Source organism: Ursus arctos, unplaced genomic scaffold, assembly GCF_023065955.2.
Source record: "Ursus arctos isolate Adak ecotype North America unplaced genomic scaffold, UrsArc2.0 scaffold_26, whole genome shotgun sequence".
NCBI classification, from domain to species: Eukaryota; Metazoa; Chordata; class Mammalia; order Carnivora; family Ursidae; genus Ursus; species Ursus arctos.
This window is the reverse complement of record NW_026622941.1, coordinates 24,864,849-24,880,171: the sequence shown is the minus strand read 5'-3', so window position 1 is coordinate 24,880,171 and position 15,323 is coordinate 24,864,849. Positions and strand designations below refer to the sequence as shown.

Genomic DNA, 15,323 nt, shown 5'->3' with positions numbered 1-15,323 from the left:
GTTCATGAGGTAGTACAAAACCAGAAGCTCTATTATATTTAACTTCTGTATGGAAAGTTCTTGTAAGAGTAGAGTTCTGTTTTTCTGAGTACAATTTGAATGTAGGAGAATTCTGTGTTGAGTAACTAACTTATTTTTCGTCCAGATCCTGTCCCTGGAGGCTGTAATTTGGAGTTTGATTTAGATATTGATCCCAACATTTACTTGGAATATAATTTCTTTGAGACAACTATTAAATTTGCCCCAGCAAACCTAGGCTATGCAAGGTATGTCTGTCTTTCTATCTCTTAAAACTGCTTTTAGGACAGCATGACTAGCTGTTGTGTAGAGTCAGTGACCTCCGCAAATCCACGGTTCTCTTTCATAAAATTGAATTAATGTTTAATTTTATTTTGGAATGGAGGTAATTTAAACATTGTAAGTCATATGTGATCTGTCACTTACAATTAATATTGTCTGCCCTCCATTCTTAGCAAGAGCCAGATGTTGACTCTCTATTGTGAGCTTAGAAGTACATTTAGTTTCTGTAGAGTTTTGAATATGGAAAGCATTCTGAAGCCGTGAAACACCCTTATATTTTTGTAAGCATTTTGTTATTTTAATGAAAACTCTGCCTTAGTTTCTACTTTACTAGCAATGCTAGCTAACATTGAGTAACATGTGAATGCTGTCTGTGTATCATCCATAGTGCTGAGTGCTCTTTGTTCTTGGTCATTTAATCCTGCCAGTTTTATTAAGAAGAGGTGGTGGTTCCTTAAGGGTCACTGAGATTAAGTGACATGCCCATATACACATAGCTAACAAGTGGCAAAGCTGGCATGTCACTCCACGCCTGACTAACGTTAGCATCTGGTTATTTAACCATACTGCCTCTCAGTATGTTACTTTTCTTCATAATGCCAAAACTGGAATTGCTGCAGAAGTTTGAAATTTGAGCTTTTGGTTCCTTTTATAGATGAGACATGCACCACAAGAGATTGATGTTCCGTTTTGTTGGTTGACTTTAGAGGCACAAATCCTCTGCCGTGTGACACTGGGACGGGACGGGACTCTAGGTGGAGGTTGCTGTACGATGTCTATCAGTATTTTCTGCCCGAGAATGACCTCACCCAGGAGGGCTTGCTAAAGCATCTGCAGAGGATGGCCGAGGTGCCGCAGGTGAAGGCCAATGCTATCAAGGTAAGTCTGGTTCTTACAATTTGTGTGGCCAGATTGTGACACTTCTGTAAGAGTTGAGAAGGGGAGAAGCTACCAGGAGCTTTTTTTCTTTATAGTTTCCTTGATCTTTCTGGGGTTCTCACTATTCTCTTTCATTCTGTCATTGTCTTGCTAGTGATACCCCAAAGTAATGTTGGCTTTTGAGGAGGTGCATGTAAATTACGTTACATTTTAGTTGCTGTCACATAGATGACTGGGTAATCTTGAGCTACGGAGGAAAGTGATTTTTCTATGTACTCCCATAACTATTAGATAGAAGCTTTTGGCAAATATAAAAGTAGAGTATTTTTTTTTTTTTTAAAAAACAGCAACTGTTTAAGGATATACACATTGTCATTCATATTTACTTATTTATTTAAAATACTTTGTTTTTATTTATTTTAGGGAGAGAGCACCCATGTGCACGTGGAGAGAGGGGGAGGGAGAGGGACCAGCAGACTCTGCACTGAGTACAAAGCCCCACATGGGGCTCAGTCTCATGACCCTGAGATCACGACCTGAGCCAAAACCAGAGTCAGCTGCTTAACCCCCTGAGCCACCCAGGTGCCCCTGTCATTAATATTTAAACCCAATCTCAGAAGTCTCTAACTGGAAGCAAAAGTTTTCTCTGACCTTTGGAACCCCTGCAAGCTCTTGGAATACCCAGTGTGGGGTATGGGCCAGCAGCATCGGCACCACCTGGGAGTTTGTTAGAACTGAAGACTCCTTGGCTCCACCCCTGACCTACTGAATCAGAATTTGCATTTTGAGGTCTCCAGGTGATTCCTATGCATATTAAAATTTGAGATTCATGTTACAGATGATTTTTGTGGAGGGCAGGATTTATGTCTTAAAAGGTACCTGATAGCAGTCTAATATAGAAGTTTATCTTTCAGTCTGATGGTTTATGGGTAGAGTTTTTCTAGACTGCTCTGACTTCCAGAAGGTTGATGGGTTACCGGATTTTATAGAAAGCAGTGGCCTGTGTCTATTGCAGAGCAACGTCTCATTTCATTGTGTCCCCTAGGATGTCATGGTCACATGCTAAGAAGGAGCCTTATACAAGAGAACTTATCATGCTTATTCACAAATTTGGAAGCTCTTTGGATAAGTTTACCAGTTGCCTTTTTACATAAAAAATTTTAAAGATCATGTTTCTTCTCATGAAGGATATAAGAATTTATGTAACAGGACCGTTTTAGGTTACTCTTTAACTTTCAGTGAAGAGTTAGAATATCGTATGCCAGAGTTCAGGGAAACCCTCGTTGACTCATGAGGGCACGTTGAAAAGAGTCGGAGCCTGTTTGAAGAGGCTTGCACCGGCCAACTTTGGAGCAATTCAGTCATCAAAAAGAGTAATGATTGATTATAGGTTTTGAATAAATAAAAACAAGTCCATACTGATACTCATTGGGAGAGACTCCTATACCAAATTACTCTGGAAATCGATGTAGGGAAGGAATTTATGATTAAGCCTTTTCAAAGAGGCACTGTAATTCATCCTCATTGATGAAAGAAGGCTCCTCATGGAATAATGCTGGCCAGTCAATGTAGAAAGAATAATAAGTTTAGAAAATCACCGTTTTCCGCCCTCACTGAAATAATTCAGGGAAGAATCAGCAGGTGAAAGACTGTTGAGAACGGGGTATTCCCAGCATGCTCAGATTAATTCTAATTGCAAAGGGAAAACTTACTTTTGGAGTGGGATGATCTGATGGTCTTGGTCTTATCCATGTGGTCAGTTGGCTTCACTGGTAGCAGGTAGCTTGCCTTATGTGCTCATGTGACTCAGTCTGACATCATCCCCATCACTTGTGAAGTACTCTAGCAAAACATGTTTAACCGGAATTCAGTCTATTGGAGTTCCTGTTTATAGGAAATACGTGGGGTAGAAGAACAGGTTGGACACCTAGAGCATACTCTGACAAATCCAGATTGTGGAATGTTCTACGAAACAACTGCTTTTTTTTTTTAAGATTTTATTTTTATTTATTTTTTAAAGGGAGAGCATGAACAGGTGGTGGGTAAGGGGCAGAAGGAGAGGCAAAGGAGAATCTTAAGCAGACTCTAGCACTGAGTGTGGAGCCCGACAAGGGGCTCAGTCTCACAACCCTGAAATCACAATCTGAGCCGAAACCATGAGTGGGAGGCTTAACTGTGCCACCCAGGCACCCCTTAAGATTTTATTTTTAACTAATTTCTATATTCAACCTGGGGCTTGAACTTAACAGCCATGAGATCAAGAGTCACAGCTTTATCAGCTGAGCCAGCCAGGTACCCCTATACAGCTGATCTAGGGGTGCCGGGGTGGCTCAGTAGGTTAAGTAACTGACTCGATTTCAGCTCAGGTTATGAGCTCAGGGTCATGAGATTGAGCACTTTATTGGGCTCTGCACTGGGCAGGACGCCTCCTTAAGGTTTCTTTCTCTCCCTCTCCCCCACCCCAAAACAAACAAACAAAAGACAACTGCTCTTAATCTCTTTAAAAATCATTGGGTGGGTGGGAGAGAGTGATGGGAAGGACTGTCCTAGATATCAGAGACAAACACCATGCGTGAAATGGTTGGATTTTGGTTAAGGGGGAGAAAAGCTAGGAAGACATGGCAGGAGAGGGAGGCACCTGGGTTGCTTAGTCAGTTAACTGTCCGACTTGTGATTTCGACTTGCAGTTTTGGCTCAGATGGGTAGTAAGATGGAGCCGTGGGGACACCCCCCACCCTGCCACTTGAGATTCTCTCTCTTTCCCTCCGCCGCTCCCCCCACTTGCGTGGGTGCTTTCTCTCTCTCTCTCTCTCTCTCACAAATAGGTAAATCTTAAAAAAAAAAGATGTGGGAAAATCTGAATATGGACTGTGTATTAGAGAAGAGATTACTGATTTTTTTAGGTGAGCTAAGGTATATGGGTATAGAAGAGAATATCCTTATTCTTAATCTTGCTACTCAGAGTGTGGTAGATGAATGGGTAGCAGTGGCATCATCTGAGAGATTGCTAGAAAAGTGGACTCTCAGGTGCCTCCTCTACCAAAAGAATCAGGATCTGAATTCTAATACCCTCCCCCCAGTGACTATAGGCACATTAAATTTGAGAAACGCGTTTTAGGATGTGCCCACTGGAAGTGAAATGTCATGATATCCGACTTATTGCAAGATGATTCAGCAGGAAAAAATAGAGGGGAAGAAGGAGGAATAAAAAAAAAGAAGTAGGATTAAATATTAACAATTGTTAAATCGAAATTGTGGTATATAGTTTATTCATTGTATTATTCTTTCAGCATTTCTATAAGGTTGAATGTTTCACCATAAAAATGGAGTAGGAGGTAATGTTAACGTTTTGTTGAACTTGACCAGTCCTTTGCCAGAAACACATTTTTGAAGGCTAAGCAATATTTTTAAACAGTAGAAGTTTTCTAAGAGGCTTATAATTATTCCTGAAACTCTAATATTAAATGTTCTCACTTGTATTTGCAGGAATGTATTAGTGTATTATGGCTAAAAAGGGCTTTTGTTTCTTCTGTTACATATATTACCTAAGAGACGACCTTTAAAATGGAAGTTTTGAAGTGAAGGACCACTGCGTAATGTAACTATATGGAATGTTTTCTTATTGCAGAAATAAGGACCCAGGTAAACGGGTCCTCTCTGTGAGATGTTCATAAACACTTGTCCGTTGACAGTCCCATAGGCAGTAGTAGTAGAACACTTACTGTGTGCCAAGCATTGTGCTAAGTACTGAGGGAAGAAGGACCAGTGAGCGAGATCTAGTCCTTGCCATTGTGTTGTTTACAATCTAGTAGACGACAAAGTTTTTTTTTATTTTGTCCTGACTAGTGTTTACACTTTATATCATATTTTACTTACATTGTTAACGTCTGACGCTATACAAAAACTTGAGAAGCACTTTGTGTAAGAACTTGCTTATATTAGCACATATAACCTGTGTAGGACAGTTGTTTGAGAGCGCTGAATGGGTTGGTGTGTATTTTAAACAAGAATTATAATTTAATATTACAATTTAATATCACATGCAGGTGGGGTTATAATAGGATAGCCTTTTAAAAAAAACTCTGAACGCAAATCACACGTTATTTTTGGCTTCAGGTGGTTACCCTAACAGCTAACGATAAGACAAGTGTTTCCTTCTCCTCTCTCCGAGGACAAGGTGTCATTTATAACGTCATTGTTCGGGACCCACTTCTAAATACCTCTGCTGCTTATGTTCCTGCTCACACTTATGCTTGCAGCTTTGAGGCCAAGGAGGATAATTGTTCTTCCCTTGGTGAGTATATGGATTTAAACTTCGAAATTTCTTCTTTGACTTTGCAGATCTAGGTCAACCAATCCAGAACTTAAGAGTACTAAAAAAATGCTCTTGTCTAGTCTTCATTCATTCAGCAAATGCCTTTTGAGCCCCTCCATTGTTCTGCTCTCTGTTCCAGGCACAGGGATACAGCAGAGAACAAAACAGACAGAATACTGTGCTCCCAGAGCTTGCGTTTTCTCGGGGGAGATGAGACAGACGAGATAAATTTGTAAAATATGCATCATGTGAGACTGCTGAGCGCTAAGAAGCTACATTCAGTAGGAAAGGTGGATGATAACAAGTGACAGTGAGGGGAGAAGTTCGAGAGCCATGGCCAGGGAGGCCCATGCTGAAGCTAACCGTTGAGTGGAGACCCGAGGCGAGGCGGGGAGTCATGCGTGTCCGGGCAGTACTGCTGGACAGAGGGAGCAAAGGCCCTCAGCCAGGGGCCTTCCTGGTGTGTTTAAGAACAGCAGCGAGAGCGTGGCTGGAGGAGCCTGAGGAGGGGGAGAGGTGCAGCCTGGTAGGTCACAGTGCAGGCAGAAGCTTCTACTCAGAGCAAAATGGAAAGGCGTTGGTGGGTTTGAGCAGGGAGTGCCATGATCTGACTCCTGTTTTGGTGGGATCACTCCAGCTGCTTTTAGGAGAAAAGTCGGGGGCAGGATGAGACACGGAGACGGATCGTGGTAATTCAGGTGATAGAGGACAGTGGTTTAGATCGGAGGGTGGCGGTGGAGGCGTTGCAAGATCATCCTGTGTGTGTTTCTGAAATAGTTTCACAGAAAAGATGCAAAAACACAAAGAGTTTCTGCATCATCTTCACTCGGATTCCTCACATGTGAACGTATGATGCTATTTGCTTTTTATTCTTTATGGTGCGTTTGTGTGCACGCTCTCTCCACACGTACGTACACATACACGACTCTTTGAGCTGCTTGAGAGTAAGTTGCAGACAGAAAGATATTTTTCCCTTAAATATTTCTATGTATTTTTTATGTAACCATAGTAAAAACGACCAAATGCACAGTTAACTTTGATACAGCACTGTTATTTAATCTACAGTTGTTATTAAGTTTCACTAGTTATTCCACTAATGTCCTTTATAAAAAACAATTTGATCACATGTTGCATTTAACTGAATCATCTCTTTGGTCTTCTGTAATCTGGAACAATTCCTCAGTCTGGTTTTAACTTTCAAGACCTTGACCTTTTTGAGGAGTACAGGCTAACTTTTTAGAACCCAGTTTGGGTCGTCCGATGTTTCCTCATGATTAAATTCACATTGTGCATTTTTGGTGGGAATACAGAAAATCGATGTTGTGCCCTTCTTAGGACGCACTTGATATCTATTTGTCCCATTACTGGTGGTGATAACCCTGACTGTTTGGTTAGTGGTGTCTGCCAGGTTTCCCCATTATATTTTTCCCTTTCAGCATTTATTACTAGGTGGTTGCCAATGGCAATTTTGTAATTTCATCATTTTTTAATATTAGTTGGCATTCTATTGTAAGCAAGAGATTTCTTTTCTCCCCTATTTATTTATTTATTTATATACATGAACCCATGGATTCGTAATCCTCTGGATAATAATCCATTACTATCATTATTTTCATGTTAAATCGTCCCAGATTTGGCCAATGAGTGGCTGCATATATTTTGAAAGAGAGCCAGGGAATATTGCTGATCAGAGGAGTGGTTGAAGAAAGGTGTAAAAGATGACTACGATTTTGGCCGGGGCAACGTGAGAGCTAGAACTGCCATTCTGGGAAAGATTGTTGGAGGAGCGGGTTTGGGAGGACGTATCAGGAATTTAGTTTTGGACACGTTCAGTTTGAGAACCTTAGGAAGTATTCAAGTGGACATGTTGAATTGACGGTTTTAAGTATGCTGGAATTCAGGGGAAGGGTGTGGGCTGGAGATTACCTTGAACGCCATCCAATGAAATAGACAGCATTTAAGGCCATGGACTAGATGGCCTTCCTGTGGAGTGAGAATGTAGAAAAGATGGGTCTAAGGACAGAGCCCTGGGCACTCTGGCACTTAGAGGTCAGGAAATTAGGAACTGAAAAATGACCACCGGATTTAGCAACGTGGAGGCCGTTGGTGTCAGAGCTGTTTCGGTGGAGCACTGGGGTAACCTTACTGGAGTATGTTCAAGAACAAATAGGAGGAGGGGTGCCTGGGTGGCTCAGCCGTCAAGCGTCTGCCTTCGGCTCAGGTCATGATCCCAGGGAAGTGGGATTGCGCCCTGCATCGGGCTCCCTGCTTGGTGGGAAGCCTGCTTCTCCCTCTCCTACTCCCCCTGCTTGTGTTCCCTCTCTCACTTTGTCTCTCTCTGTCAAATAAATAAAATCTTTAAACAAACAAACAAATAGGAAAGAAATTGGAGAAAAGTCCAAATGGCACTTTCCAGGAGTTTTGCTCTAAAGGGTAAAGTCTATCCATTGTGTTCAGGGCCTAGGGTTCCTTCTCCTCTGGCATAGCTGTATCCCATCCGGTCTTCCACTGTCACACTCAGGATCCTGGAGAGATACAATGTAGGAGACCCAGGCAGATAAAAGTTCTGTATTTTTCACTGATAGACTTAATCTAGGTTCCTAGTCCCCTTCCCTTGAGCCCTTCCTCACCAGAGCCCCTCCTAATTCGAAAGCCCCCCTCCCCTGGGTTTCCGTCTCTAAGTGTTAGGCCAGGGGAAAGGGGGCTCTGATCCTGTTCCTCCAGCCTGGAGTTGACCCCTCCTAGTGATGCTGGTCCTAGTGTTGCTTTCATTTTCAAGCTTGATGTGTATCTTTCCTGAGCTTGGAGTAGGGAGGAGTTACCCACATTGCCTTTTATTTAAAAGCTCGGCCTATGTGTCATAACCTAGAGTGATACCGTGATGATTAAACACTGCTCTGCTGGACTGTCTTCTATCCTCCTAGTCCATTCACCCCTTTGTCTTCACTGCCCCCCAGAGTGCCCATTTGTCTCTAGTGTTGTCTCTAGAGTCTGCTTCTTATGAAACCTTCTGCTCTCTGTTTTTTCCTGTATTTTTTTTTTGGTCCTTTCCTGGTACCATGATAGGGGATTCCATTTAGTTCCTCTCTGCTGTCTGATATCGGGGAGGAAAGCTAACTGTGTGTGTCCGTTTTTATTGGGTTGGAAGGTCTTGCTAACTTTGATGATTGTGTTCTCTGGAAACTGCCACTAGATTTGCGTTTGAAAAAAAAACTATCCCAGCAAACTCCACGCTTGTGGTGTAAAGATTAAATCATAGAACAGCAATCAACCACAGGTCTGTAAGAAGCAGAATGTGGCGTTTTATCTTTTGTTTCATCTTTCTTTTGGGCGCTTTGTTCTCAGAAAAGCTGCTGTGCGGGTGTGTATCACGCCCTGCAAATTCTGGTCTTCTGGCTTGTGTTTGTGTAACAGTAGGTCTTCCGGGTACCTCCATGTGAGCACTCTTAAGCGTTTTATGCGTTTTCATCTGTGGTAACATTGCAACATTTTCCACATGAGATTATATGCGTGTTTTGTTTCCGTTTTGAGTTCAGGGATTACTTTCTTGTGTTGATCTCAAAGGTCATGATGGTGAATTTAGTAAGTGTCGTTTTCTCTTTGGTAAACTGCATCTTTTGGTTCATGTTAGTTATATTTAAGTTGGCGCCTATTAAGGACCATGAGCGTTGGGATTCTTGGGCATCATGGGCTATTGTGCTTTATTGTTCGTTATAAAGCTACATTTTTTCCGTTATAAAGCTTCAGTCCAACATGTGGACTGAAGACGGGCAGTAATTTGTTCATGTGTGACTTACGGTGTACGACATGTTCTTTTACTTTAATCTTAGTTTCGGTCAAAACTTTTTATGATGGAGAGCTTCAGAGAACCTTCATATACTAATTTTTCAGCATTAACGATTTCGATTCATGGCACGATTTGATTTCAGCCATATACCCACCTGGGTCTCTGCCTCCTAGTCCTCCTTACTGGATTTTTTTTTTTTTAAGATTTTTTTTTTTTTTAAGATTTTATTTATTTATGTGACAGAGAGACAGCCAGCGAGAGAGGGAACACAAGCAGGGGGAGTGGGAGAGGAAGAAGCAGGCTCCCAGCAGAGGAGCCCGATGTGGGACTCGATCCCGGAACGCCAGGATCACGCCCTGAGCCGAAGGCAGACGCCCAACGACTGCGCTACCCAGGCGCCCCTGGATTTTTTGTAATAGCAAATCCGTGGCCATCATTTTGCTCACAAAATTTCAGTGTGTACGTGTATGTGCACACGTGTGTGTGTGTGCATCTTAAAGATAAGCTCTGTTTTATCACCAACACAAGTTTCAGTGAAAAATATTGAAGATAATTTCCTAATAGCATCAAATTAACCGCCAGTATTTACATTTTCCCAATCATCCTAATTGTTTTTCAGTTTTTTTTTATTTGAATCGGGTTTCAGATGACGTCTGTACATCTTATTTAGTTGATTTGTCTTTTAAATCTTTTAATCCCTAGTTCCCCTTTCTGCTGCCTCCTTTTTTCTTGCAGTTTGTGAAGAAACAAAACTATTTTATGCACACACAGCACCCCAAGTATGTGTCAGAAGTAGTGCTGCATACCTCGTCAGGAAGCATAGATTGTCGCTTCCTCTTTTTGTTACAGCGGTAGCATTGCTATTCATTGCCCACATAAAATCATTTGTTGGGGTAGCAGGGGTATTTCCCAAGTAGGTTTATAATTTATATGCTTGTATTTGTATAGGCATATATCATGAATTAAAGTATATATATTGTCAGCTCACTTTGCTTTTTTCATGAAGCTTTGTTCTAGTAATTAAATATAAGGTATTAAATTGGACATATTATCCACTAAATTCTCGTTATTTTTAGGAAGAATATCAACCAAAGTGTTCTTCACCCTTTTTGCCCTGCTTGGCCTCTTCATTTGTTTTTTTGGACACAGATTCTGGAAAACAGGTATTACCGATGTAGTTATTTACATGGTATTTACAAGCTATTTACATGGCTTGTGGGTTTTTTGCTTAAATTCTGCTGGAAAATTTATGACCTTTAAGGAGATGAAGCAACCGCTTATCTCCAGCTATCTTCATAGATTGTGACTGGGTTCTTTTCAGTAAAGATTTTACTTAGTTGCTGTGCATTTTAATTTTTTCTCTTAGCAAGGGAGTATAACCTCCTCTTATTAAGAGGGAAGCAAAACTGGATTTACACACCAAACTTCTTCAATTGCTAGGTCAGCTAGCTGACTAAAAATAACTGGGGTTGGAAAGCAGGACATTTGTGTAAGAATGTGTGGATTTTGAAGATGGTGATTGACGTAGTTTCAGATACATCAAGCTGCAGGTCTGTGGTATATGTAGATTGAAAAGTCTGCTTAGTTCCGGGAGGTTCAGACTGCAAATAGGAAGGCCACAATCTTCTCCGTGAAACCTGTTCAGGGAGCGGAATACAGTAGTTCCCTCTTATCCGTGGGGCATACTTTCCAAGTGTTCTAGTGGATGCCTGAAATTGTGGACAGTACTTGAACCCTATATATATATATTTTTTTTTTCCTATCTATACATACCTATGATAAAATTTAATTTATAAATTAGGCACAGTAAGAGAGTAACAATAACTAATAATAAAATAGAATAATTATGGCAAGATGCTGTAATAAAAGTTATGTCAATGTGATCCCTCTTTCTCAAAATATCTTTTTGTCCTGCACTTGTCCTTCCTATGCTGATGTGAGATAATAAAATGCCCATATGATGAGATGAAGTGAGGTGAATGATGTAGGTAGGAATTGTGACATATGTTAGGCTACTATTGACCTTCTGACGGAACCTCAGAAGGATTATCATCTGCTTCTGGACCATGGGGTAACTGAAGCCATGAAAAGAGAAACAGTGGATGGGGGGACTACTATATAAATTATGCTCGCTGAATTGCTTTGAATTTTTGGGCTGTCTTTTATGTAACAGTGTTTGCAACTAAAAAAAAAATCCTTATTTAATTCATTAACAAGGAGTATAATGGAGCATCAAGGGAAGAGTGAAAATAATCCTGATCTCAAACTTTTTAAAATTGTTTTAATAAATTATGAATTATGGGGGTGCCTGGGTGCCTCAGTTGGGTAAGCGTCTGACTCTTGATCTCAGCTCAGGTCTTGATCTCAGGGTCGTGAGTTCAAGCCCCGTGTTGGGCTCCATGCTGAGCCTGGAGCCTACTTTAAAACAAAAAAAAAAATTTATGGGGCGTCTGGGTGGCTCAGTTGGTTAAGCGACTGCCTTTGGCCCAGGTCGTGATCCTGAAGTCCCAGGATCGAGTCCCGCATCAGGCTCTCTGCTCAGCAGGGAGTCTGCTTCTCCCTCTGACCCTCCCCCCTCTCATGCTCTCTCATTCTCTCTCTCTCTCAAATAAATAAATAAAATCTTTTTAAAAAATTGTGAATTGAAGTAGGCAACTCCTTCATTATTATGGATGAAGACAGTGATTAATTATTCATCCTAAAGGATGAATAAAAGAAAGATATAAAAGTCACTTTTTAAAAAAAGATTTATTTATTTATTTGTTTGTCAGAGAGAGAGAGAGTGAGCACAAGCAAGGGGAGCGGCAGGCAGAGGGAGAAGCGGGCTCCCTGCTGAACAAGGAGCCCGATGTGGGACTCGATCCCAGCACCCTGGGATAATGACCTAAGCTGAACGCAGATGCTTAACTGACTGAGCCACCAGATTTCCCAAAAGTCACTTTTGACTTTGGAATATTTTGTTGTTTTTCCTTACCTTTTATTTTTGCTCATGTAACAAATTGAAATGTAGTGTGTTGTTTCAGATCAGACACAGTGACAAAAGTATACTATTCTTGTTTTCAGTGGGAAGTATGAGGATGTTAAAATGAGCTATGAAATTAACAGTTAACAACTTACCAATTGAAATTGACCTCTGTGCAGTGTATCTAATAGTTAATACTTTAATATTATATTCACTTAATAATATTTACTCCCAGTGACTTCTAAATTTTTCCTGAAAGACAGAAATTTATTTCTTTCCCTGAATGTCCTAATGTGTGTAAATTCTGGAAGTTTAAGCATGTATCTGTAGGTTAGAAATTTAAATTGCGCTGTGAAAAGAATACCTAACCATACTTGTATTTTTTTTTTTCTTTTTCTGATGGTTTGCTGCTAGAATTATTTTTCATAGGCTTTATCTTCATGGGTTTCTTCTTCTACATACCGATTACAAGACTGACACTTATTACATATGATGGTAAGTGAAAATAATACAGTTTGATTGGGAAGAAAGGGGTTGTGTTCATACTCCCCCTTTCTTTCTATAGTTTGACCAGTACTGTGTGTGATAGATATGCTGTTATGTGTGTAAATAACGGGCCACCTATACTCGAAACATCTTTTCTAGGCAACTCATTTAGATCTTCTCTTCTGGATTTTTAGTTTGCATGGTGAATTCGTTGGTACTTAGGAAAGTGAAGGGCTATGTTGATTATAAACCCGTGTTCCAGCTATGTGGTATATTGAAGATACGAGATTTACAACAATCAAAATATTAAGATTTTCTTTACCTTAAACACAACCCATCCTTCCTTGTCATATTTGACAGAATGCGTGTCGCCCCTTCTTCCTTAGTCCGGTTTTGTGGGTTGTGCCAAGCCACACCTACCACTTGCCTGGGAGGTTTAGCTCACCTGCTGGTTTCTGCGGCTCAGAGCAGCCCCTCCTCAGAGGCCTCCCCACGCTGGTTTCATGGCACCGCCTTAGTGCCTGACGTGCTGAAAGGCTAAGGTTGCGTCTGGTAATGGTACTGTGTGTCTAATGCATGTGGTAGGAAAAGCTGCCTCTGATCAAACAGTTCATCTTCTCCTTCTGTGCAGTTCGTCTGATTCTGACAGCCGTCGCTGGAAGCGTTGGGGGGGTTCTCTTGGTAGCTGCTTGGTGGCGATTTGGAATCCTCCTGTTCTGCATGCTGTGTGTCGGATCAGTGCTGGGCTTCCTCATCTCCTCAGTGATGTTCTTCACTCTGCTGGGTAGGACGTGTGTAATGTTTTCTGTGTTCAGTTTACTGTTTGCAAAACCTTGTGTGGGTTCTCTAGGTACAAACACTGCCCCATCAGGGGCTTGGGGCCTTGCCTGTAGAGTTCTGGAAATCTCTATGGATGATGTGGCACTTTAGAGAAGGCCAGTACAAAGTGAATCTTAAGCAGAAGCCCAGTATATCCCACAGATAAACTTGGCACTGCTCTGCCAGCAGCGGAGTTGCAGCCTGGTGCTTCGTTCCTGGTTGTCTTATACCCCAGCCTTCACTCCCACCATCTGCCAGACCCCAGGCGTTCCGACGTACCTACTTGTCATCTAGGGCCGTGGCACAGGGGATAGTTCAGGGGATTTTTTTTTTTTTTAAGTAATTCAGTTTCTATCAATTTTTAGAATGTGGTTAACTTGTAAGTTAACTTTCTTTTGTAGGGGAGGAAAATTTTCCCTTTTATCCTTCCAAGGTTCTTTGGCTGGTCTAATCATTAAATTGACATAAGATAGATTAATAAGAGAAGAACAAATTTAACTTTGTATGTACAGGAACCCCTTAAAAATAGACCAAAAGGCAGTCAGGCCCTTGAGGCTTCTTTGTCATCCTGAGCTAAGGAATGGGGTAGTCGCTGGGAGTTTCAGAGGTGGGGAGGGCATTTTGCAAGAAAAGAAGAGCAGACGTTTGGTAATCAGGCAGTTTGCCCTACCAGGCAGTTAAGTATTTCAGATAATGTTGTTACCACTGGTAGTTGCTCTTTCTGGGTCCGGTTCCCTATGTAAATTCTTTTAGGCAGTTATCGAAGCGATTCAAGTTTTTCTGACTCTGCTGGATCTTGATTGCCTTCAACTCAGAATAATCCACATGCCAAAGTGGCACGTTTTGGAGTGGCAACTTCTGCCCCCCTTCACTTGGCAGTTGTAATAATAACTTACATTTCGGGATTGTTGCCAAAAATGCAAAAAAAAGAAAAGTATTTATATTCTAAGGTACACTTTTAGGCTATTTCCTTCTTGTGATAATGTTTAGTTCTTCTGTTATGTATATCCACATCAGATTAAAGTTAATGGAAATGTTAGATATAAGAAGAGCTGTCTCTGGAGGCTGTCCTCTCTTGAGAACACAGGATGTAATTTACAGAGTGCGGTTGGCTCGCTGAAACTTTTCTTTTTTTTCCAAGACCAGAAAGAATTGACATTGTAACTGACCACTCCAAGGCCCTTAATTCTGATTTTAGCCAAATCTATGGTCAGGTTCATTCCCACAGGCCTCTTGCAGGTAGCTTTTTATCTACACAGTCTGAGGCAAAGTAGCAATGTTTAGATTTGGCTCAAGGACAGGTTCACAGGGATGTTTGTTGAAAATGCAGATTCAGGGCCCTACTCCAAAAGTGCTAAATCAATTACTTAATGAGCTCCCTTCCCTTTCTTTGTTAATGCTTGGAGAATGGAGGGATGATTGGTTGGACCTTTTAATAGTTAATGTGTTTTTTTGTGAACTGTCTCATTGATGAAGGACAGTTAGGGTGAGTGTCTCCAGTGGGTGCAAAATCATATTTTTTAAGCATTAAAATTTGAAAAATATTGGCTAACGTCTCTGATCTAATTAAATTACTACTGTTTTCACTTTATGATGTTGCTGGCAAAGAGCTTATACTCTGAAAGGGTCAGTCTTCACGTGCCTGCATCACAACTACCATTTTTTTTTTTTTAAGATTTTATTTATTTATTTGACAGAGAGAGAGACAGCCAGCGAGAGAGGGAACACAAGCAGGGGGAGTGGGAGAGGAAGAAGCAGGCTCATAGCGGAGGAGC

The 15,323-nt window shown here is 41.2% G+C and overlaps 1 protein-coding gene across 3 annotated transcripts in view; it reads left to right on the top strand.

Annotated features, from left to right (window-relative positions):
• TM7SF3 (transmembrane 7 superfamily member 3) overlaps positions 1 to 15,323 on the top strand; it is a 35,391-nt gene that overhangs the window by 15,077 nt on the left and 4,991 nt on the right. For all 3 annotated transcript variants that reach the window (XR_006409937.3, XM_026502223.4, XM_057318768.1), the window contains 6 exons: positions 146 to 266; positions 1,008 to 1,179; positions 5,296 to 5,473; positions 10,358 to 10,444; positions 12,658 to 12,738; positions 13,361 to 13,513. Coding sequence is in view for 2 of the 3 variants with exons in the window: in XM_026502223.4 (XP_026358008.1) it covers positions 146 to 266; positions 1,008 to 1,179; positions 5,296 to 5,473; positions 10,358 to 10,444; positions 12,658 to 12,738; positions 13,361 to 13,513 (792 nt within the window). In the remaining variant the exon portion in view is untranslated. The remainder of the gene's footprint in view (positions 1 to 145; positions 267 to 1,007; positions 1,180 to 5,295; positions 5,474 to 10,357; positions 10,445 to 12,657; positions 12,739 to 13,360; positions 13,514 to 15,323) is intronic.